The sequence below is a fragment of the Rhamphochromis longiceps genome, linkage group LG6 (genome assembly GCF_057381845.1).
Source record: "Rhamphochromis longiceps isolate RC_006_pf linkage group LG6, R_longiceps_female_GT1.1, whole genome shotgun sequence".
NCBI lineage: Eukaryota > Metazoa > Chordata > Actinopteri > Cichliformes > Cichlidae > Rhamphochromis > Rhamphochromis longiceps.
The window spans coordinates 37206962-37232874 of NC_140562.1; the positions used below are offsets into that span (position 1 = coordinate 37206962).

At 40.6% G+C, this 25913-nt stretch overlaps 1 protein-coding gene across 3 annotated transcripts; it reads right to left on the reverse strand.

The window, feature by feature from the left end:
- Positions 1 to 118: 118 nt before the first annotated feature.
- On the reverse strand, positions 119 to 20665 carry jupa (junction plakoglobin a). Of its 3 annotated transcripts, none has more exons than XM_085410548.1 (16): positions 20520 to 20665; positions 9024 to 9058; positions 8425 to 8592; positions 8084 to 8337; positions 7274 to 7512; positions 6500 to 6701; positions 6065 to 6209; positions 5782 to 5885; positions 5332 to 5670; positions 4763 to 4915; positions 4543 to 4662; positions 4242 to 4392; positions 2998 to 3119; positions 2767 to 2806; positions 1924 to 2061; positions 119 to 1145 (listed from the first exon to the last, which is right to left on the reverse strand). In XM_085410548.1, the coding sequence occupies exons 2-15, from the start codon at positions 9034 to 9036 to the stop codon at positions 1925 to 1927; spliced, it is 2187 nt and encodes a 728-aa protein (XP_085266674.1). In that variant the 5' UTR covers positions 9037 to 9058; positions 20520 to 20665; the 3' UTR covers positions 119 to 1145; position 1924. The 3 variants fall into 3 exon arrangements, with proteins under 3 accessions (XP_085266674.1, XP_085266676.1, XP_085266675.1); XM_085410550.1 differs by lacking the exon at positions 20520 to 20665 and adding an exon at positions 9202 to 9314; XM_085410549.1 differs by lacking the exon at positions 20520 to 20665 and adding an exon at positions 9146 to 9278.
- Between the last annotated feature and the right edge of the window lie 5248 nt (positions 20666 to 25913).

Genomic DNA, 25913 nt, shown 5'->3' on the forward strand with positions numbered 1-25913 from the left:
ATTAGATGTACCATGCTCGTACTGGGTTGGACCCAAATGATAAGCGTAAGAAAATGGATGTACAGAAAACGAGAAAAAGCACATTTCTGATTTATACCTCAATAAACATGAACACAAGAACATTTTGAATATATATCCTTTATTTTTATTAAACAAAATTTAAGTAAAAACTCTTAATAAGTAGAAAGACAAATTTCCCTGTCAGTAGTTTTTTTTTTTTTCAACCACAGCTGTATTATCTCATGTGTTTACTACGGAGTTGGACAAATCTGTTGCACAAGTATGTAAATGAGGTTTTTTTTCAGTGGCTACATATGATTTCCTCTCTAAATTCATTTTAAAATCAAAGGCATCTCTTTCCTTATTTTCTGGTAATTGTGCATAATGTGAAACTTTCCCAGTAAATAACTTATAAAAGTTGAAGATGACTCTTGAAAACAAACAAACAAATAAAGCAACCGTACTGATCAACTACAGTCCAAATAAAACGCATCAGATGATTACAGAAGAGAAGGGAGCAGCTGTACAGTGTTAGCTCGAGTATCTCCGCTTCTCCCCATTTGCTCACGTCTACTAAATTTTGTGACACATGAAAGGAGCGTTAACCACCTCTTCGCTGACTCTTGGGCCACGGTGTGAGAAAACTGACAGTATATAGAGCCAAAACTACAGCAAAGTCAGAAATGTGTCTTACAAAGGCGTTAAGCGGAGTTGGTGAGTTGGTGCACTGTGCACGCTGAGCCACCTCTGGCAGTGTTTTCAACTATTATTCTCTTTTTCTTTCTTTTCTTAAAAAAAGAAAAAGCTACGATTATCATCACAAAATAAAATATCTTTGGCATAGAATACCCACCCAAAAGCGTAAACAACCACGCACACTCATGCACTCACTCTTAGAAGGTTCTTAAAAAAACAAAACAAACTACAAGCATCAATGTCAAAATTATAATCTGCAAAATTATGCTATAAAACAAAGTTGAGCCCTGTTAAGATTATGAGTCCCATACTCGGCAATAATTGTATATATTACATCAGGTGGCGAGCAGAGGAAAAAGACCTTTCGTGATGACCACGTTCTACTCTTCTGTGTCCCGTTACATCCTAAATCAGCTCTTTGCTGCCTTCTCCTCGTCTGCTTCTTTCCCCTGAAAGAATACAATTTAAAAAAAGAAAGTTATTATTTCACAAAAACAAAAAAGTGTTTTTATCTTTTTTCCTTGCTCTGAAATGAGCAGGACTTTATTTGAAAAAGGGTGATAACATTTTGCTGTTAAAGCATTTCAGAGGTACAGGCTGCAGTGCTTTTAAAGTGCATTAGTACACTACATTAAAACCACTGATAAGTGAAGTCAATGGCATTGATCATCTCTTTATAATTTAATGTTCTGCTGGGAAACGCTAGGTCACGGTATTAATGTGGATGACACGCCTCGCAACACCCACAGAAATGGCTTAAGATGTTTACCCAATCGCCAAATTCCCAAGAATCTAATTTTTACTGATAATTTCAGGCTGCACAGAGAAGCCGCCTCACAATTCCCAACATCCAAATCATCCGCTGTCAATGACCCACTGTTAGACACTACAGGACACTCCCACAGGATCTTATACAGTGGATATCACACAAGTGGTTTAAATATTGTGGCTGATCACAATATATAACAAGAAAATAACATTTCAAAAAAGTACAGAGATAAATTCTACACGCTGTAAAAGGCATTTAAGTGTTTCTTCTGTGTTTTTAAGAAACCCCAGAGAACATAAGAATTTGATCTTTTACTTATACAAGTTCAAGATTATGCTTTTGAAGCTTGGACTTTGTGCACACACACAAACAAATGGCATTATTTCTCACACAGTCCCGATCAGCTGAGTCTAAATAAAGTAAGATGACTGGCTGAAGTAACATTAGCATCTACTGACCTTAATAATGGTCAGGTGGGTACTGTTGTCTTTCGTAGGGCAAACTGGCTGCGTATTCGTCATGCATCATAGTTCCATCCATGCTGTCCATGGGCATGTCACCTGGATATCCGTATCCTTGGAAACCAGCATCTAGCTCTGCAAAACAAGATGTGTAATTATTATATTAAGGCACATTTCTGGATTACTGGGATCAAACTGAGGGAGAAAAAAAAAAAGATTTATTTTTTTATTTTTTTTACTTAGTTGGATCAGAGTAAGAAACAAAATACCAAAACCATAAAAGGAAAAAAGGCAAGTAAAGGAAAGGATAGGACGAAGATGCAAACATAGATAATGAAGAAACACCACAATGGGGGCGAGAGGAAGACCTTAACTTGATAATAATGAAAAGGAAATGATGTATCAGGAAATCAAACACAGAAACAAACAAACACAATGTTGTTTTCAATGTATTCGTTTTAGATTTTCTTAGATTCTGGTATAATACACCTTGACTGGGGAAAAATTATATAACTAACAAAGCACAGATGGAAAGAACTGATAAAAAAAGCAAGTTTAAAATTAATTTAAGAAGATATAACTGACAGTTCATGCGAATCTCAAATTAAAATTTTTACTTTACGGTACATGAAAAATAAGTAGCCATTTGTTTTTTGTGCTGAGCTTTGTGATGAGCTCATTCTTATAGCTGCCAAATAATGAAAGTAGTTTGTAAGCAGCAGCAGGGAGGCAACCTGCTAACAAATTATTGCGCTTTCATGCTGCGGCTGCTCTCCGTGGTGTAGTGACCCACTGCTGAGGAATGTGCTGTATGTGCACATTTCAGCCACAGTTACTCACCATCGGGATAGGGTCCCTCCATGACAGCTGTGTTGTGGGCCTGCAGATAAGTCACGAGAGGGCAAAGGTCAAATGAAGCCAACACTTTGATATAGAAAGATTTTTAATGCCACAAAAATGCCAAGATGTATTTGACACAGAAACAACCGACGTGAATAAACAAGTCTACGAGAATCTTCATTAATCTTCAGCTGTCGTGTTGGTGCATCAGAGGGTGCCACACCCACTCACCATCTCCCAGGCAGCGGGATCGTTTTTGAACAGAGAGTGTGTGAGCTCCACAGACACTCGCTTCCTGTAGTCTGAGTTCTTATCCTCGGAGATGCGGAAGAGGACGGCTGCGGCGTAAGTAGCTGGAGGGGAAAGAATAAGAAAACAGTCAGTGGTCGGGGTCAGCGTTAGTTAATAAACTTTGAAAGCTTAATATCTGGAACAGAATGTCCTTTACTTTGAGCTTCAGCACATTGGTGCAAAATAAAATGACCAACAGTGCGATTTACAGTGGTTGATCTATGAGTAAGCGTGGCCTTTTTAAACATCTAGAGCTCAACGTTTTAGAGTTTACAAGTATAACAGAGAGCATATAAGACAAAAAAATGCATTTTATTTTTTTGGTGTGAAATCCTTCCTACCTGAAGTCATTCCTGATAAAGAAATGTGCAGCTACATCCTGTTTATTTAAGGCTTATTATACTTCATTTGGTTCATTTGGGCTTTTTCCTCCTTAGCAATGTAATTATAGTGACAGACTGTTGTATCTGCAAGAGCTTCTAAATGTGAAGCTACAGCAGGGGTGGGCAATCTCAGTCCACGAGGGCCGGTGTCCTGCAGGTTTTAGATGTGTTCTCGAACCAACACAGCTGATTTAAATGGCTAAATTAGCTCCTCAACATGTCCTGAAGTTCTCCAGAGGCCTGGTAACGAACTAATCATGTGATTCAGGTGTGTTGACCCAAGGTGAGATCTAAAACCTGCAGGGACACCGGCCCTCGTGGACTGAGATTGCCCACCCCTGAGCTACAGCCAGTTAACCTGCGTCAGCATAAAATAAAATGGAAACAGGGTTTAAAAAACAACAACAAAACAGAATAAAACAGCCCAAAATATGAGTACCTGCAGTGCTAAAGTGTACATATTAGCATGTTATATCTTCTTGTTTGTTAAACTGAATTAACCAGGACAACAAGCTGGTGTTTCTGTAGCATCTACAATAAAGACAGAACCTAACAACAAGAAAACAGAATTTCACACAACAATGTTTCCATTATTGTGTATTCTTAAAATGTAGTTTGCAACATTTCATTATGGAATGCGTAGAAAAGTATAATGACTCGCAAAATGGACTTGTGCAAGTGCCTGGAAACTGCACTTACAGTAAGCACAGCACTTGAGTAAATCGACTTTGTTATTTTCCATCTATGACTAAATGCTACGTTACAGTAAGCTAATTACAGTGCATTATGTGCATGTTTTACCAATGCCCTCGTTGTTGGAGTGCAGCAGCTCCATCAGTGGAGCCGAAGCGCCCTCGGCGTCGATGAGCTCAGCTGATGGTTTGTCCACTGCCAGCTCGCACAGGACGCCTGCTGCCACGCGCTTCACGTTGTCCACTGGAGAGTAGAGAAGCTGTAGAAGACAAGAAAAAAACAAGTTTAAGAAAAACAAACATAAGTGCGAATTGAAAGTAAGTAAGTGAAGTTTATTTATTAAGCGCATTTCATAGACAGGCCGTCACAAAGCTAATTGTAAAGGCTTCGTTTCTGTTTCTTTGTTTACCTGGACAAACAAAGGAATGGTCTGGAGATTGGCGATCTCTGCTCTGTTAACAGGATCTCTGGCTAGTATGTGCAAAGCTCCTGTGCAGCCCTCCACAATCTCCTCCATCCTCACTCCATCCTGAGAACAAAACATGAATAGAAAAAATGTGATTCTACAGAAATGCTACAATGTCGACAGAGGGATCATAAACGTCCTTTGACATGAGCCCATCATGTACCTGGTATGTCTGCTGGTTGGATGAGCCATGTTTCTGGGCATCCTGGTGGGCTTTGAGCAGCAGGTTGATCAGACGGGGGACTGCTCCTGCATCCCTCAGAGGGGCCTGGTTCTCGTCGCACAGGGCCAGGTTACGGATCAGGCCAACCGCAGCCTTCAGGCAAGAAAAAACAAGCAAAGATAGACTGATTATGCAGTTCTGTTATTGGTCAGCAAGTAAAATGACTGGAATGATCTCAAACTTTTGTTTTCATTAGAATGTGGTGTTCTGTTTTTCCCCCTAAATCCCAGTCTTGTAAAACATACTGCTCCTGCTGTCATGTGCATTTCATGCTCTTTCAGGATGGCTGAAACTCTGGCTCTCTGCCCTACTTGCCATCCACTTTGGCCATCTGTCCAGCTCCCAGTGTCTACCACTGAACTCTTTAAAGTACTTATTTCACAGTCTTTAATATTTTTTCCAGCATAAAACCACCTTCTTTCAGTCAGATCCTTTCTTCCATAAATTACCACATTTCTGTTGCGCACATTTTTGCCCCACTTTAGAATATCCTTCCCTCTTTTAACTACCTTGATGACAGGCCAGTAGTAGGGTTGGTTGAGCAGCTTGACAATGGGAGGGATGCCATAATGTTTCCTCACTGCATGCTGTGCCATCTCAGCCTGCTGGTGGCGTGAAGTCAGGTGGCGTAGAGCGCAAATGGCGGGTTCAGTCACATCCTCCTTCTCACTGGCACGCAATATGGCATGGATGAGAGCCTCAACGCCATTGCTCTGAGTGACCAGAGATTTGTTATGGGCATTGTTGCATGTGAGGTTAGACAGGACGCCGGTCGCACAGGTGAGCATATTGATGTCATCTGAACTGAGCAGGCCAACCAGCTGCTGCAGCAGGCTGTCCATACCCTCCTGAAAGAAAGAAAAAAAGATAGATATTCCCCATTAGTTACTGGTGGGTGGAAATATAGCAAAAAGAACGTGAGAAAAAAAAAAAGTAAGTAAGTAAAGCTGGACTCAGACCTGTTTGGTGGCAGCATCAGAGAGGTTCCTGAGAGTCCAAAGGCAGTTTTGCGTCAGACGCTGGCTAGAGCCAGTAATGTGTTTGCCTAGAGCCTGCATGCCACCTGCAGGGAAGAGAGAAGTAAAATTACTCAGCTCTCAACAACATTTAATAAATTATGCTATCAAGAAACACAGTTACCAAGGAGCCATTGGCCCCTGTTCAGATAACACAAAGCTGACACACCTGTATGACTAGCTTGTGCACACAGGTGTTTCAACACAGAAAACCTATATCACATACCAGCCTCTACAATGGCGGGTTTGTTGCTGGGGCACACAGAGAGGACTTTGAGCACACGGCTTGTGGTCCACAGCAACTTCTCGTAGTTGTAGTTTCTCATGATATGAACGAGACCTTCGGGGCCCCCGTTGGCAAGGATGATCAGCTGTTAAACAAAGACCTTTATGAAAACAAATTCTTACATTTTACAATGCACACTTCTAACTAAGCCATGACTTTCCTGGCACCTGTCAATTCATTACACTAAGCAAACAAACAACCACACCCAGCCAGCACCTGAACACCTCTGTTCTCATGCCACACCCAAAGCAAAACACATGCACACACACACGCACGGCACTGTCGACGGTTTCAGATTGCAGTCATTGTGTAACGTAAGCACGTGGTAACAAAACACAAAACAAGTGCAAACTAAAATAATAAATTCACACACACCTTGCTCTCCTGGTTGCCGTATGACAGCAGCTGCAGACAGTCTGTGGTGATGGCCAGGAACTTGGGGTTACTCTTCTTCAGCAGGGGAACCATTCTCTGCAGTCCATCTGCCAGACGAACGGCCATCTTAGCTCCTTCCTGGTGCAGCAGCAGGTTGTGAAGCGTGGTGATGGCGTAGAAGAGCACAGATTCCACAGGGGAGCTGTGGGAGCAACGAGGAAGAGAAACATGCGTGTTTAGCGTGCGTCACAAAATAATCCTGTCTATTTTTCGTTTGAGCCAATTGTGTTTTTCCTTATTTTCCACCAGATATATGTATATATTAGTTAGTGGTTGATAGCTCATAGTGAGCATGGCCTAAGCTTCAAATACGTCAGTGCCCTTACCAGTAATCCCTGTGAGTCAAAAGCTCACTTGTTCATTGGACAGAAGTTAATCATCTTGTTCCATTTAGATCTAGCTGATGGGAGGAACAATAAAGCTTCCCACCAGGCTTCCAGCATTGAAGGCTAATGCTGGCAGCTTACTCAAATAATATTAAAAACTTACTACAAACTGTTATTTCCTTCTACATATAACTGCACGGTAGCTGCACTGGAAAATACTTCAACACATTGCCACAGAGCGCATCTTAACAAGGATTTAATGCAACTTTGAGTGACTTTTCTAAAATATTTTGAGTTTTTAATGCAAATATGTCCTATTAACCATAATAAAAAAGTATTTCTAGCAGACCACAAGTGAAAATTTGACCCATTTGTAAACCAGCAGCACCTGAGCATGCGGACTAGAGCAGGGATTCCTCCTGACTTGAAGATAGAGAGCAGGCCCTCTCTCTGGTGGGACAGGTTGTGGAGGATGCTGGCCGTGGCTTTTGCCGTCTCCATGTCGCTTGTGTTCTGCATGGCTCGCACCACGGCCGCCACCATCTGAGGGGACTGCATCAGTGCACGGCGGGATGCCTCCTTGCGTGTAAGCTGGTTCACAATCTGTGCAGCCTTGCTGACTACCACCTTATGAGAGATGGAAGGGGAAGGTATGAGTTAATTTGTACAAGGGAAAATTAAACACCAAAGTTCTTAAATCTTCCTATTCAGAAGGTAATACAATGTACATGGCATTTTTTTCTGAATTTGATATTCACTTAGTAATTATCAGAAATCTAGATAACCTTCAATTATTTGACTTATTTGGTCAAAAATAGAAAGCTACTGCTAAGGGTGGTGGGCTAGGCAGTACACAATCCCCAGGGAAAGCAAGTTTAACGCTTTACAGTTTGTTTCCATCAAGGAAATTACACAAGAATGAGTGAACTGAGTTTGGCTGGCATATTTTGTGATGTTTTGACTGATTCGGATTTATTGTTATCAATCCTCATGCCAGTATAAGCATGAAGACTGCAGCCAGCACTATATTTAGCACACAGACATGACCACAGTATTGATGTCTTATTATTAGCACAATTTTAAACTTATTCCTTCGCTAGATCCATTAATGACTTAGTAATTATTTTAGAAAGTTTAACAAAATATTTATAGACTGTGTTTGTTTGTATCGACGCGGGCACATCTTCGTTTTCATCACCTGGTCTTCATCGTTGAGCAGTTTGGTGAGCTCTGGCACGGCACGTGTGGCTAGCTCGGCATCGTCCTGGTAGTTGATCAGATGGATGATGGCGGTCTTGAGCATCTGAGAGGGCTCGGCCAGGCGCTGGACGTTAGTCATCTGGGACGGGTCTGTCTGAGTCGACAGAATGGTGGTGCCTCCCTCCAGTGTCTCTGGAAACATTGCAGCTCGCACCCTCTGAGCTCTGGTCATAACGCTTTGGGGATCCATGTCTATTGAGAAGCGAGATGATGAGGATGATGATGTAGTCTAGGTGTATTTAAGCCAAAGTTACAGCATGTTAGCTGGTCTGTCCTTACCAGGCTCCTGCATTGTCACAGTGCTGGTCATGGTGTACTGCTTAGATATGGTGAAATCGCCGTCATCATCTCTGACTGTGGTGGCTCCAGACTGGATGCCCGAGTCTAGACCATACATCGTCTGTTGCCACTCTGCCACCTTTACTTGGCCAGTTTCCATCTCACGCACTGCCAAGGAAGGAGAGAGGAAATCAAAGGTTTTAAAAGTAACTTAAAGTAATTAACAGATTTCATGAAGATTAAGAAACTGCTCTTTATTAAAACCTTTGTGTAGATCAGTTTTTCTTTCTCCCAAGATAAACACAGTTGTTTTTTTTAACCAAAGTAATAAAAATTTTATAGCAGGAACCTGTAGTTATACTTTATTTTAAGGAAGTGATTTCAATGCAAACACTGAACACAATACTTGGAAGTAGAAAAGGTCAAGCTCAAACTGTTCAGGTCTATTTTGAATGAAGTGATAGAGACTGAGGTGAAATCAACGAATCACACAAATACAACCAACATTAAGCTGCTGCCTTGTCAAAACAGAATTTACAGAAGAGGAAATAAAAATCGGAACATAAAATATGATCATGAAATTGAGCTGATTTACTTACTCTGCATTGCCATCCTTTCTTCCGATGGAGCAAACCTAAAAACAAACACACAGAGAAATCCAACGTCAGTGTTTCCACCATTTCACCTCATACAACGGGTAAATACACGCATTCCTACAAACCCTTTTTGCACGAATTAGTGAATAAACTGTCTACTTCTTTGCACGAGACAGCTTACTGAGTATGGGGGTGGCACGAGTTGGACACTTCCCCACTTAGTGTTCACACTGATCTGGAAATTAAAGCACTGAGCAGAGTGACTTGCAAAGAGAGAAGGGAGAGCAAAGTGAGTAAAGTGACAGCTGTAATGTAAAAATGCTAAGCAGGGTGAGTGACCTTTAACCCCAGGTCTCCACCCATGCAGTCATGGGAGCAGCCCACTGCTGATATGTGGCAATCAGGAACCTGCTCATCAGGTTTCAATTCCACTTTGAAAGTGTGTATGTAGATGACTCCCCAACACACCTTTAAAGTAATAAAAAACAACCAAAAAACCCCAACAACACACACCCTTACCTTCACTTTAATTTTGTCTTTATATTTACATGCCCACCAAAAAACCTGGATTTTAAAACTACGACCCTTAATCATAGAGGCCAAATAAACTACTTAAGTCCGCTAAATACTTGGTTTCACTTTAACAATCCCCCAACTTGTGCAACTACCTGCTACCTGTCGGTGCATGTTTGTTCATCATGCTCTTGGTTTATCATGCAAATACTTCCTCTCACCCCCGACAGGTTTCTACATGGCTGAACTGCAGTTAGGTTTTTAATGTGCTTCGCCATTAAACCCTCTGCAAACAAAGAGCAAAACTAGTACATGTGAAATATTTAGAAAAGATTATGAGGAAAACGTAAATGTATCCTCTCAGAAAAATTCAATGTAATAGTGGTGTTTTTGTATACAGGAAGACAGATTATTCTTGGAAGTGGCCTCCCAGACCCAAAATAAACCCCCATGGTTACAACATGCATGGAAGTTTTCTGCATAGTTCTGTAGTCTTAATGTCATTCACCCTGAATTTCAGAGAAACCTGCATTCGCAATAGCTGCTGGTCACTGGATGTGTCATACAGTCTACAGTATTGCATTCACTTTGCTGCTTATGAGCGTTTTCAAATGTTAGACTTTTACAGGATTGTTTGCCGAACATATCGCCGGGATGGGTTATGTGTGTGATGGTTTTGCTACAGATGTACTTAATATATGAGGGTGTGTGCATTTTCTGAGAGCGCGCTTAGAATAAGAAATCTCAGATTTAATTCACAGAGCTTGTTGCATAATTGGCCATAAATAACAAAAACTATATTACAAAAACAGAGATGATCCACACACAGTAGAGACAAACAAGCAAGTGGAAAAAAAAAAGCTTTAATCTTCAAAACCCTTCTGTATGACAGCTGTTTTTAGCTTACTGTGGTTCTGCATGTAATAAGCAGCTCTGCATATCTTCCGTCTTGACTATTAATAAAACAAGTTGGGGCTAAAACCCACAATGGCAAGCTTCTGTGCTAGCATATAATGAGCCATAAACACTTAAATTACCACCTTTACCTATACGCGCCCTCAGTTCCATGGAACAAAATGTACTAAACAATGTTAAGAAAATGGAAAATACTTGAATTGAAGCTGATCAATGGGCATGCAATTACAACTTGTAAAAACAAGAACAAAGAATGTATTTGAGTCAGTCTAGTTTTCTCACGCTACTTATTTGATCTGATGTGCATGCATTACTGTTGCTAGCGGCTTTGTTTTTCATTAAAATTGATACGAAGAAGAAATTTTCACCATTTTTCAGCGTCTGTCCTCAGTTTTCTGTACGCGCCACTTTGTTTAACGAAAAACTCATTTATACGTCGACACATTTACTTTTCAACACAAAGTTATTTACTATACGGTTCATGTGCACTGGCAACATTTTCCTCTACGAGTTTCCCATGTATTGAGTCTCACTTGAGATCCTGCAGGACCAGGCCACAGAGGGCTGTCTGTGCTTGCAGCTACACGTTACCTTACAGATAACACAACTGTACCAACATTCCCCGTGCATTTCTACCTTTCTCAGTAAAGGTGTGGCCACCTTTTAAAAAATTACGAGCACTGGTTAACAGGGCAACGGGAACAACTGGACAAAAAACAAGATACAGCTTCACTAACTTTTTCAAAGGTTTTAAAACAGATAAAAGTATAATGATCCATTTATAACAAACAGTACACATCTGAGTTTGGTGCAGAATGTATGTACCTTCCTGTTGTCTGTAAATCAGGGTCAGTGTTTGTGTAGTCTTTGTTTTCCTGGGCGAGGCAGCGGGTTCAGTCAACTGTTGCAATGCAGTGACACGCCCCGCATATTGTCTAGGTAACTGAAAGTCCGCTGAAACGCTGTGCTGTGAGGGTTTTATCTGCTGTCCAATCTAAAGTCTGAAGCTCTGGGCACTTGTTTGTTGATAATTTGTCTTTTCCTCTTGGGCTTTCTTATTCTCTTTTTTCCTCCATTTGAGAAAAAAAAATCTATTGGGGAAGGGGTAGGCTACAAATTATTTAAAAGAATAAAAGATCAAAGCAAAAAAAAAAAAACCCCTGAGTGAACACAGTTTTCTATGTTCTGATGATTATAAAGTCTAACCCAGCCTTCTCCCATTGTTCAGTGCCAACAAAGAGCTGATGGTGCGTGCTGTTGTGACTGAACTTTGTTCTCTTCCAGTTAATCAGTAATATGTCCTTTCACTCTCACTGTGAAGTGCCTTTCTCCTGAATAGTCATTCCCACTGCCATTTATACACCCACACAGACAGTGACATGAAGCCATACTTCAGGAAAACACTTTTCACACACCCGTCACCTCCCACTATCTTGTTAAGCAACAGCCTCTGCGGATGATGATTTAGGAGGCTTAAAAAAACCAAAAAGCCTGCACAGTAAAACCAGGAATGTGTATCAGTAAAAGCTGCCAGTGAGGGAGGAGTGAGTTGCAACAGAAAAGCAAAGCAGAGATGGATCTTGATCAGGGCCCAGCGCTCAAACGCTGCTGTGACATTCCACACTAGTGTTGCATATTCAGTCTGAGTCGTCAATCTGTTTCTGGGAGGGAAAAAAAATAATAAAGAAAAGGGGAGAACACACCAACCTTATCTAAACTTTACTCACTGACTTACTCAGAAATGTTAAATTGCTGAAACTGGTTTTACTGTGCAGGCTTTTCTCTGTAGGGACAAGACTACTGTGACAAAGGATGAGTAACTCTAATCTCTGTAATGAGAACACATTTACTATCATGCAAATCCCTCAGGCATGTTGGAAAGGGAGTGTCTCTTCAGCAGTGACAGGCTCTCAGAAAGGGTGTGGCAGAAGAGTGCTTGGATGTGTGAGGAAGAATACACCTAATGGCTAGAGGGGATCTTACATTTTATTCCTTTCAGTATCCTCCCAATAATTATAGCTTTACAGTTGCAAACGGAGCATAGTAATGAAAAACATTCCAGCAGGCCAGATTTTGACTTTGCTGGTGTAAGCTCTTCTTTGTATCACAGCAGGAATGAATCAGGTCAGGCAAGAGGCCCAGGGGGGCTTCAGATAAACTTTGCTCATATTGCAGTTGTGTTCAAGAGGCTGTTCACATACTTTACAGTATTTGTAGTAAATGTTGCTGAGCCACATGTCGATTTAGCAGGCTGGGGTGTAAATAATATTTCTGTTGCTTTTTTCTGTTTTACTTTCTATGGATTTTTGCTTTAAAGCATAAATACTGGGGGGGGGGGGGGGGGGGGGGGGGGGGGAGGAGAAGAAAAAAAAGCATCACAGGTCTAAATATTAAAATATTTGTAAATATGTTTTTTTTCATATTTTTTTTCTCCTGTGAAACTACAACCTGTCATTTTTACGCCAAGCTAAGCTATGCTAACTGTCCTCAGGCAGCGGCTTTATATTTAATGTAGAGAGAGGAGAGAAATACTCATATTTCCATCATGTTTTCTTTCCGTTACATAAGGAAGGAAAAAACTGTTTATGATAATTAAACATTTCTCACAGTTATGGGAGGATTATAACTGGGCTTTAGAAACATCCTTATCTGGTGGCTGTGTGAACAACCTTGCTAAACTTATTTAAAGTAACAAGCAAATAAACTTTATTATATTAGTGAACAGCTTCCTATAGCACTGGAATAGATAAACAATTTGACATACAGGACAGCCTCCCATGCACATGCACACACCCAATCACATTCATGTCCCCAGACATGTAAGCCACACTCTTCTTGCAATAAACCGTTTCCCAGATGGCTTTAACACACACCCTGCACTCCCACAGCCCAATCCTCCTGACACAGTAAATGGCCAGTTCAGCCAGCTGAGTCTGCAGTACAGTTGACATTTTCCTCTCTGCATCCTCTCTCCATAGACCCGGGGTTCAGCTGCCATGACAGGAAACAAGTTAACACATTCACAAACCCTTCTGGTTCCCCCTCATGCCTTACTTGTACAACAATAGATACTATGACACTGTAATGGCAGCAGCTGGGGCTGGATAGCTGTTTGCTATAAATCAATAAGGGAGGATGTGAAGCAGTGCACAGCTAATGGATTTACCATGGTGGGTGACAGGAAGTGGTGGTCAACATTGTCTGACTCACCAACATTTCTGGGCTGTCTGCTCTGAGATGGGAAGTTTATTAGGAGAAGTTACAAACTGCGATAAGGTACTGGGGAAGAACACAGCTTGAAGCCCAGATTGTGTAAAGCACAAACTCTAAGAGAAAGCATTTGTCAACTGACTGTGACAGGCAGTTGATCAAATCCAGACCAGCGCAACGTCACCATACCAAGTGCCTAGAGAGAAGAGACAGCCAACAACACAATACTCCTATGCACTTGTGCAACACACCAAGTGAATTTGTGTAAATGTGGCAGAGTGCATCTCCTTCTTCCCTGATCTGGAAGCCTTCCCAAAACAACAAGCAGCCTCAGCCAAAGAATTTAAAAAAAGAAAGAAAGCGAAGCAACAGAATATCTAATGGGCCTTGATTTGTCAGTTGATTCACTGCAGCAGCTTTAATAAGCTGATTTAGGCCAGAGGATGCAGTGCAGTGGCTGTAAACTGCTGCGTAGTTGTTTGGTCTCCGTGGGAGCTCTCTGTGAATCAAAGGAAATGTGAGCTGTCTCAGAGGAGGTGCCTGGGTCCAGACCAGAATCAGATTACAAAAAACAGATAAAGGAGGGGGGAGTGAGTAGAAAGGGGTGCAATCTCTGTAGCAATAAACACTCAGATGCAATGCCCGCATAGAAACAAAGTTCACAGAAGTTCATGATAAGTCAGATACTGTGGGAGGAGTAGAGGTATGTCCAAAGATTATCTTCAAACCAGGAAAAGAGCTCAGCATAAAGATGTGGAAGTTAAATAGTGGAATATTTGAGCTTTATGTGTAATTCAAATCTTATGTGAAAAAAAAAAAACAAAAAACTTGAATTATGTTTTTATCAACAAGAAGAAGGATCCCCCCCCCCCCCCCGTGTTGTTTGGTTCATGGTAGGAAGGAAGTGGACGAGCTGAGTTTTTGATAGCACAGTGAGCATCTGTGTTACTCTGTTTAGTGTAGAGAGGAAAAGAGTAGCTGCATTGTCCTATTGACTGCTGTTACTGTGAAAAGGAAACCACTCTCAACTGTCCCCACTGAACGCAACCAAAAAGGCTGAAGCACATCAAGATGGCACTGTGTGTTCACGGGCCAAGTTTGGTAGCCAATGCTGCATCTAAAGCCCCCTTTAAAGGCCTGACAGGGAGTTTTTTCTTGAACTGCTACTGCTACGCACCAGTGTATATCTGAGCACTGAGGCGATGTGACAGATGATTAATTTTTCAGGGAGATTAGAGGCACAAGGGAGCGGGAGGGGTGTGCTTGGGAGAGCAGGGCAAAAATCTGAAGGGACCCTAAAGAGTACTGCAAGTTCATCTGACAAGTTTGAATTCACAGTTTGTTCATCTTCCAGAAGACTAAAACAAAACTAACATTGGTTTTTTTTTTTTTGGCCTGTCCCGTTTGGCTCTTTTGCCATCAGAATTGTTGTCTAAAGGCAAAGAAAGATGCCCAACGGATTTACTTTACCAAACTGACCATCCCAGCCTTGCCGTAATGGTCCATTTGATTCACCCTTTTATTGTTTATTTTATTTTCACTTACTGAATACGGGACAGACTTGACTGGGGGAAAGAAGGGGAGAAAGAAAGAGGGAAAGAGAAACAGCTGAGAAGAGGGACGGGGGAGAAGGGCAAAAGACAAAAACCAACAGAACGGGCAGAGAAAAAAAATGCATATATCAATCACCTGGATCACCTGCTGAGAAAGAAAAAAGAAAGCAAGCAGAAGAGAACAAGAGTAATAGAATAAACAACATCACAATGATATATGGGAATATGACAGTAAATACTAAATGTTAAACATTATTGTGCAGCACATAAGATCAACAGAACACAGTGTGCTTTGAGGTAGGAGCCAAAAAGGGTGTAGTTTGTGGGTGTGATCACCCGTGTGTACACCTGTGAGCATGGACGCGCTTGTTTTTTTTTTTTTTTTTTAAAAGGTTCCTTCATGTAATAATCTGCTAGAGGGTGTGGGGGGGCCCCCCCAAAACTAACATTGTTAAAAATTGAGTGACTTATTCCGACAACACGTCGTTTGGTTCGTACAGTGTTGTTGTCAGATGAAAACCTGGGAAATGTCAACTTTCAAGGAACAAAGAGGGAAGAATAATAGTGTCAGTTGTCTCAAACGCCCATGCTTTTTTCAGTTTATGCAGTTTTTTGCAAAAGTGCTCACAGGCGCCAGGGTTGCACAACATTCGCAACTCATGAGAGCATAAAATCCTTCAAAAGCAGTGAACAAAGAAAAGCAACCACAGTGACTAAAGCATGGATTTTGAACTCAACATATGCAAAACCACCCTTCTTGAGAGACCTCACGTTGCCTAATTAACAGCTGAGCTTCTCCACTGATTTGCTTTCTGTTTCAACCACACCCTTTCTGCCTTTACTTTCTTGAATCTCTCGTAGAAGTGTGATTAAGGGATAGGGAGGAGGCAAAGAAAATAATAACATGACACAACTCATCAGAGTTGCTATGCTGAGACATACGACTCATCAAAAATCATCCACGTGTGAAAACTTTGTCTTTTGAGTAGGGCTGCCACAATTAGTCGACTAGTCACGATTACGTCGACCATCAGAATCGTCGACGACTGATTTAATAGTCGACGCGTCGTTTGAAGCTTTATAAGATCCCAAAAGACGCAGGAATAAGTAGTAGGATTTAAGAGTGTAATAACGGACTGAAACAGAAGATGGCAGCACTGCATGTACAAGGATGCCAGCTGCCGTTAAACCCCGAAGAAGAAGAAGTAACTCTGTCCCAGAATTCATAGCGCTGCCCAGCTCAGTTTCCAACAATGGCGGCAGCTAGTTAGTTTTAATATTACTCTTATTATTCTTTCTGGGTCACAAAATAAACGTTTAACATATTTTCAGGCGAGAATGTAGCTGTGTAAACCTCAAATATTTGCTCAGTTTATCAAGACACCACATATTTTTCAAAAGCGCTCCGACGTTTTCGGAGACGTCTGTTACCCACTAGCTCGATAGCTAGCCGGGGGCTAGGCTCACTAGAGCCGATGAGAACACCAGACTCCCGGCAAATCGTTTTCAAACCCACCACCGTCTTTCGCTACTCAGGTTAAACATATATAAGTCACTTAGATAACTTAAAAATGTTATTGTTTGGCTTTTTGTAGTATTTTATTTGTTCCTGAGTAAATCGGTTTGGCTGAGATTAAAGTTATAGTTTTTACACAGCTGAATAAATGTCAAGCAGACAGCTGATTATCAGAAGTGTGAGATGCTCGAGAATATACTCCAGTGTCCCGTTATATTTTAGATAGCAAGGAGTTTATTAAACTTCACCGAAACAATCTGCAAATTTCATTAAAATTTAATAAACTATCACCTTGTCTTTATTTTTAGTTAGCACATACCTTAAACACTTAAAGCTGTAAGCTAATGATAGTTATATAAGAGCAGATGCATGCTGCAATAAGCTGTACGTCCAATGGATCCAATGGATCTGATTAGTCGACTAATCGCAAAAATAATCGGTGACTAGTCGACTATCAAAATAATCGTTTGTGGCAGCCCTACTTTTGAGTAAGTGCCGAATCCAGTTCACTCCCTCTTTGTGTGGACACACAGTAAGTAATGAAAAACTTATCACTGGTAATGTATTCATGATGACAGCAGGAGGATTCAACTATTTCTAGAAGGCTGTTAGCATGATGCATGAGTTTTTTTTTTTGTTTTTTTTCTTTTACACAGCTTTGATAAGAGCTGACTTGAAATGACCCATGTGGTAGACTTGCCTATGTTTTTTATTTTTTAAAGTGCAAGTGATGAGAAGAAACAGCCATTAGGCCTTTGACATCTTAAGTAACGGGACCATTTCTTGCCCTTGCTTGATCCAACCAAGAGAACTGCTGAAGGTAAATAATTAACTTCAGGGACTGTCATCAGTAGAGTTCAGCTGGGCAATGTCGGCTTCACTTGCTCAGCGTTATTCAACTGCACCCTGCTAGACACTCAAGTTAGAGTTTGGTCATGACAGAAGGCATCTTTTACAACACTGGCAATTTTTGGATGACATTTCTAATAATTTAATAACTGCATTCAAGGATAATGTCATGCATTTCAAAATTAATTGCCACTTATTTTGAGTTATTGCTGGTTTGAAAAGATTGAAAATATAGAAGCACTTGTTGTTAGAGGGGTTACTTTGGGATAACAAATAATAGATGTGTGTATTTTGTCTAATTTGGACTTATATGAAAGCTTTTTTAGCAGAACATAATGCAGAAACAAAGAATGCTGGGGGGTGTTGTAGATGTAGCAGGGTGTAGCAGCTGAGCATGTGGCAGTGCAGGGTAAAACAGTTATTAAGGAATGGCCACATAATTTCTAGCTTGGACCCAGTTTAGAACAGGTGCTGGAATAACCATTTGATTGGATAATGACCAAGAAAATAAGCACCGTTATTCTGATGCATTTCCAGTTCTCTCTGTACCTTAATGAATTTTAAATATTTCAGTTTCATCATACAAGCATAACCAGCGATATCGCGGCACGGAAGACAACAATGAAACAGGCCACAGAAATTTTATCACAGATTCTGTCACAGTTTAAGAACCCCAGTACCCGTATGACATACTGTATGTTTAGTAGGCCTGAACAATATGTGCAATGGTTAATGCAGCAGTCAAATACTGAAGTGTGCACACTGGCTGCACAGTCACCACATTTAAACATGCACTCAGACTGGATGTCGAGTGTAAATAAAATTACTTTTCTATTCCTTCACTTCATTCAGTCTTTTGCACATTCTTGTATTGTGAAAATGCAGTTTATCTAAGCTGTATTGTATTCTATAAATAATATCAGAAAGAAAAAGATGTTCCCTTTGCAGATTTGGTGTGGTCATGCCACTTCACTTTTATTTCACCCACCCACCCCAAAAAACAACCTTAAAAGAAAGAAACTCTTGTTGTAGCTGACGGGAAACTTTATCTCTGTGCCCTTTTCTCCATGGGAACAGTAAAACACAAAGGCAGACTGACATACAAACACAGAGGAGGTCGCACAATGTGTGCGCTGAGCACCTGTAACTGGAAAGGACTCAGGCCTCGTTGGACTGAGACAGAAGCAAGACGGGGAATCCACAGAAAAAATAAAACCAAGAGGGCGGGATGTATGCCATACAGTAATCCCCTTTGAAGAGTGTAGACCTATTTTTAAAACCGAAGGATCTCCTGGCCTCTTGTTCTGCTAATGTAGGACAGTATGAGGGAATTAAGCAGGAGGGGGGGAGATTATCACCGTGCCACCACAGCTGTAGCTGTGAAATCTACAGTAAGTCACCCCCCTGCTGTCCCACCACCCATCCACTCTTTCCAGACAGGGACAGCTTTCCTACTTGATGACACAGGGCAAGCTCAGCAAGGCCATTCTGGCACAAAGTATTGGCACCCTGTCCCGTTAAAGCTGGCACACAGTCAGCAAACTCAACTGGAAACATTGGTAGAGAAAGCAGCTGGATACCACAAACCTGTTTGGCACTGTTCTTGCTGCTTTGTGACGCTTGCAGATAATTCAAACAAAAGAACAATGGATAATGTGATTTGGAGTTTGATGGTGTAGTGATTGGCTCTGTTTACTTTCCAATCCCTAATCCAACTGTGTCAAATTAGGACTTTAAAACTATACTAAAGTTGGCCGCAGAGGACACCGCAGATGACTTAATCGCATAAGAAAAAAGCCGATAAGATAAAAGTCATTTGAACGGGATGCTGATTTCAGGGGATTTAGTCATGAAATCAAATGAAAGAAATTTGTGCTCCTGTGCTCCCTAAGCAGGATTAGCTGTCCTGTCAAGTCCTGAGAATCTGCAAAGGTAATGACATCATGGAAGATTTGGCAACACCTGGAGACGTCACTGCTGCCTTGAAGCACAGCGTAGGGTGTGGGGGGTGGGTAAAGAAACATCAGCATGTATCACTGTCATACGTTACAGATGTGCACCCACGGACAACTCATCCCCTCAGGCACAGTTAGCTAACACTGTTTGTTTACAGACTCAACATCACTGTCATAGTTGGTAAAGCGGAAGATCTGATGTGAAAGTGCTTGTTTTTGTCCAACCACATCCAAAGCTAAAAAAAAAAACAAAAACCCCAACCTCTTATAAAAAAAATAGACATTCAAGACATTAAAAATAGTGAATAATACCCACCATTACTAGACAATTAAAACACCTACTTACTAATTTTATGTTAATCCACTGATCTTTCATAAGTTAACGGGGAAAATGTTTTTTGTTTTTGGGTCTGCTTCAGTGTGACTTTAACACCATTTCTGTTAAAGGACGAAATAGAAATGGCAAAATCTTTTTTTTTTTTTGTCTCCGATTCACGGAAACACACAAATCCAAGCGATTTATCTTCAACACCACCAACAACCAACGACACGACGGGGTCTATTGACAAGTGACGACGTGTAGCTGTATGGTCGATACTGGGGCTAAATGTCGTTATCTTTGGGCAGAGAGAGAGTAAGGGAGCTCTTGCACTTTAAAAAGTTTAAAAAGAAAGAAAGAAAGAAAAAAACTGTCCACCACAAGAGAACAAACTTTTGGTGGCTGTAGAGCTGGCGCAGTAGGCTGCTCCCTAACAACAGGCAGTAGTGGTTTGAGGCATGCGGAAATGAATTCCTAATAGAAAGCATCTGAATTTGCATCCAGGTAAGCAACAAAGAGAAACGAAATTACCCCACACAAACACATAAGATGTTTTTTTTAATAGAATAAACGATAATAAATAAACAAACCGATAAATACATAAATAAGCGTTCACAGACGCTAAGGGCAGTAAAATCTGTCGGAAAAGGTAGATTTAGTGAATCTTACCTGTCTTAACACACGGCCGTATTTTAGATTATTCCGTGCTTGCTTGTTTCTAATGACTCCTTTGGTCGGCACAAGACTCCGCTCTTTATTTCTTTTCACTTCTCCACACTCTGCCTCCCTGCAGCTGGCCACCAGTCCTCTGAACAAAAAAAAATGAGTAAAAGGAGCGTTACCTCACCCTGACTCCGCCTCCTCGAAGACTCCACCCACATCGTCCACAATGGGAGGGAATTTTATGGCTAGGCACTACAATAAACTGTGAAGTTGAACAGTTTAGTTCGGTTTAAAAAGTTTACTTCTGTCTTTATTGTACCGTTGCTACGGTGCGTAGATTGTCACTGTTTTGCCCTTTGATACAACAGCGAATATTTCAAAGTCAACTTCATTCTTTTATTTGAAGGGACACTGACTGACACCGATTAAAAAATACTTTCGATTTTGTAAAGCACGGTATACAAAATGTGTACAGCACCACATATATGTATTGCAGCCTGTTTAAGTGTGTTTTATGTTCTATTTCTTGTAGTGACTACTGTGAAATCGAGCGCTAACAGCCATGTCTTTCACCTGTATGACGATCGACCACACCTTACGGTTACAACACGAAACCAGACCAAAGAATGAGTCACAGCAGTCGGGAAGCGACACTCACTCAGTTGACAGAGATACTGATAATGTTGATTATGTGTGTCTGCGTCATGCGCATTTGACATAGTGGAGTTTTCATCATTATTTTAAGCTCTATGTGGGAAGTGGCAGAAAGAGAAGCAAGACTACATCAGAATGAATACATGTTCAGTAGAAAGAGGTTTTGAAATCAGAAGCTAAAATTCTATTTTGAGTTTTTAAATGCTTAATTTTTTTTTTTGAAATTAAAAATCTCAACAGTGACAAAACTCAGTGAAGATGTACTATACACTAATGTTTTCATATCTACCCACCTTATCTACCCTCATGAACATGATGAGGAGAAGAGGAAGCCCCCCCCACACCAACCAACAAACAAACAAACCAACCAACCAAAAACTAGGTCACATTTAGCTAATTGCAATGTTTTTTTTTTTTAAGAATCCATCTGTACAAGGTAAATTATAATATCTACAGTATAGATAGTATGCATTAATAATAAAAATTTGAAGAGGTATATGAAAATAAAACAAAGTGGGAAAAATAATAATGTTCTGAGCTCCATATACTCAAAAATTTACAAAAGGAAATAGTGAGTGACATAAATAAAGACATCATTAATTGGTGTGGAGCAGACATAAAAATATTTATTTTTTCAAGACAAGCGTCCAAAATGTTTTAGCAAAAATTAAGAATTTAAACGACTTAATTAATTTAGACATTTAACCTCAAGGAATCAACTCCACTGATAATCAAATACAGCTCTCAATGCCTGTTTCCCTGTTTACTGTCATACCAATTGTCTAATCAGGCAAAAACTTTCCAGTCCTCTGGGCTACTAAGGTTTAAAGTATATATATATATATTTTTTTTGTCCAGGTTATCTTGAAATCTCTGCCTGACTGTCTGTCTCTGTATTTGTTTGTTGTGCTGTGCATGTCCTCCTACACAATCAGGAACTGAGCAGCCAAACTTGACATATCTTAGGTCGTATTTAAGGCTCTTATCTATAAGAGATATTGTGGGTGGGTTATTGTGATGTGTTGCCCAGCAACCACAGAGTATTTGGCTAAATGTAACCATTTTTAATGTGTTTATTTATTGCATTTATGCATGTCCAAGCCTAATAGAAGCACTGTATTGCTTTAATTTCACGGCCAGAAGCGCAAACAAGCCAACAATCCTGTAGGATGATCATGTGCTAGTATATATAAATGTAAATAATGGGAAAATGAGATTTCTGGTGAATACATATTAAAAACAATGCAGCACACTGGCTATGAGCAGACGCTCCTCTAACTGTCGATATGAAACACTCAGACTGGATGGACTCATAGAGGTCAGGCTGAGTTCTCAGTCCTGCCTCGGGCTGTATTGTCATGGCTCTCCCTTATGTGACCACAGTGACAGTTATCATCTGTGCCTCCAACAAAGAAAGAGACAGCAGCAGAGGGAGATCAGGCCACTGCTGATTATATAGGCCATTATATTTGTCGGAGTGAATGTGAGGGCCGACAGTCCACTCTTTAAAAATAGCTTCAGGCCCAATTGACACTCTTGGCTTTTCACGAGCTGCTCGGGGGGCTTGATGAGTATGAGATTGCTCACTGAATGGAACAGTGACTTCAACTTGCTGTCTGATTCTGGATTTTACTGTCACAAGTATGACTTTAACTTTTATTTTGCAAGCCTTTAACTTTGGCTTTCTAAGATGTCCCTGGATGTTGGACACGGGGGCTGCAGTGACATGAATGGTGCCTTTGTCTAGAACACAGCAGGCTCTTTATTTTGAAAATTAGCCAGGAATTAAAAGAGTGGGATCCATGTGGGACTGCAGCTCATGCTGTGTCTGTCAAAACACTTTTGTTTTAGCACTGATCCAACTTTCAGCTTTTGATGCCTTTTCTTTTGTAACGCTTTCCTGTAGAAACATTAAAGAGGCTGTGCGGTTACACTCAGTAAGCTCACGTGTCTGCTTTTGTAATGTGACACAGGTGATATAAAATGCCCCACATAATGCCAGACACAGCCCACTAAATATGTTTCCTTTTTTAACATTGCGTACACACAGGTCAAAGAATCGTCTGCAGTTATGTCTGTCGTCTTGGCCCCAGACTTACCCAGTAACCTCCTACCAAACATGTCATGAATCAGACTACACAGCCAAGTCTGTCTTTCATTTCAAGGGCAAAACACAGTGATATGATGTCTCTGCTTTACAATACTCGCCTGTTTCACAGCCCACAGGAAATGGGCCTATTGTCCTCGGGAGAGGAAGTGGCCTGGCGCAGACCACAAACTGACGGCACTGATGGAGACTGTGGTAAATTATTAATCATCTCTAACAAATGGAAGACGCACACTCGAGTGGTGGCTGTCCACTTGGAAAAGTTATGGAGCAAAGGCACAGAAGAGTACTGTAAGAGATGTCCTAGTACTTTGAGTATAAAATACAATTTTAGTGTTAGAAAACTGTAAAAGTTAATGTAACAAATGTAGTCAGAAAAACTTCCTATGAGGTTGACTTTTAAAAATATCATTTTACAAAATAACTCACACTCAACGCTGGCTCACGTACTCCCCTTTTATGAAGCCTAATGACAAATGCTTACTCACTTGTCATGATGGAACTGTGATCACTTGTCTATTTTGTCTTAAACAAAACAACTCCATTCAGAAACTTAGCTGGTATCGCAAATCTGACAGAATCTTCCAGCTAAGTTATAAATCCGTCTAAAATTGGGAGCTGTTTCACCTCAAACAAAAGTTAACTCATAAGTAACTGAACACTGAATTAAACAGACAATTTAAATCTTTTGGCAGATTCAGTGTGTCACCACTAGAGGTAGACAGAGACTCAGACAATCGGCATCGGTCATGTGATCACATCCACTCCGTGTTTGCTTTCAGGGTTAAAATAGGTCGGCATTTGCTCACATGTTGGAGTCCTTTATAGCTTGGCAAGACGTAGATAAAATAACAGAGGCAGCTTAAAATAACATATAGCTGCTACAGACATCCCTTCCATAATAACAACACGACAGGTATCAGACAGAGAGAGGTTGCTGTCGCTAATAGAGGTGGTTACGCAGGAGACATGCAAATCAAAAAAATCTGAAATGTGTTTATTCCAAGTGTCAAATAAATGCTAAAATGTATTTACCTATTAGAGGAGCATCTCGTTGCATTCACAGCTTTTTGTAATCTAATTCAACAGTGAAAGTTTGTTACCTGTCTGTCACACCCTGTGGAAGCTCAGACAGCGTCAGATAGGATGCCTAAAAATATCCACAGGGTGTGATGTGATTTCTCTGGCTTGAAATACTTTTCATGTGACGAGTTGGTTCAACAGAATCAATTTGCACATGCTATCCTGTCATTTAAAAGATGCAAAAGATGACACCAGGGGAAATGAAAGTGTTTGGATGTTTCTCTGGGGTTGAATGGTCAACGAAATACTATAGTCTTTTATTTTTACTGTAGGATGTGATTGAGTTATTATTTTTTCTTGTTTTTTAACACTTCTCTGTCCAAATTTTTATACTGATTTGATACCATATATTTTTATTTTTATATATTTTTTTCAATTCCAAAATAAAAGCATTTATTTAACAGATTATAAGGAGTTAAATACTGAACTTAGAGGGTGGAAACAAAGTATTGATCCTTTTGTGCAAGTATTGATCTAATACTGATACAAGTGTTAGTATGGATACTAAGATATTTGGATTGATCCGCCCATTTCTACCCCACAGACTGTTTTTGCAATTTCAAGGAAACTGATCTGGGTTCACTCCAAATGTGTTCTTCTTTTGCCGACCTTGCACTTCTCCAAATTTCATGAAATTTAGCCTGGTGTAATTTTGCAGATAATCACACAAACGGACAGACATGCAAATAGACATACAGACCCCAAAACAAATCAATGAATTGATCAGCAGCTTGTAAAATTTCTAAGTTTTTTTTAAATTGGGAATATAGCGCGTCATTGGAAAAACTACATGTCCCACGATGCCTCACTCTCAAGCTGACCAAAGGGAACGACCAGCCGTTCAGCTGAGCCTCAAGTTTGCTGAGGGAAACTTCAGCGCCGACCACGACCTTGAACAGATACACATGAAATAAACACGTAAGTTTAACTTTTTTCTTTTTCTTCACCATCTCGCTGACATTTCGCACACACTTTTGTCGCTCACATGTCGCCTCGGTGTTTGTTTCTGCACTGTCCAAAGGTGGCGAAAGGATATTTCCGTAACGCTGCGGGAGGGTGGGCGACTCCTCTGTGGGTGGATGTGTTGATGCTGCGGTGTTCATGGTGTCATGTTTTTAATCTTTTAATAATCTGAATAACTTAAAATATGAGTTTAGTGACACTTTGGTCAAACCTAAATAAAACTGAGAGTAATAAATAAATAAACTACTGACATGCTTGACTTCTCTGGGGTTCTGATATTTATGTTATCCATAATAATGACTATAGGTGACAGGATTACTGGTCAACTGTTAGCCCATTAAGACATTAGGATAATTAGTAGTTTTCTTACTATATAAAATGGGGGTTTTGCTCCTTTCAGTACAATAGCCATTTTTTCCCTTATCACTTCCTGTGATATAGCACCTGTGGGCTCAGCAGTCCTTCAGTCTCCCCTTCTTACAGGATGTAGTCTTGAAGTTAACAATGGCTCCTGTAGGCTTGCACATGATAACATTACTACAGAGTCAGGCAGCAGTGACTCACAGAAGGTGCACCCTGTGTACACACACAAA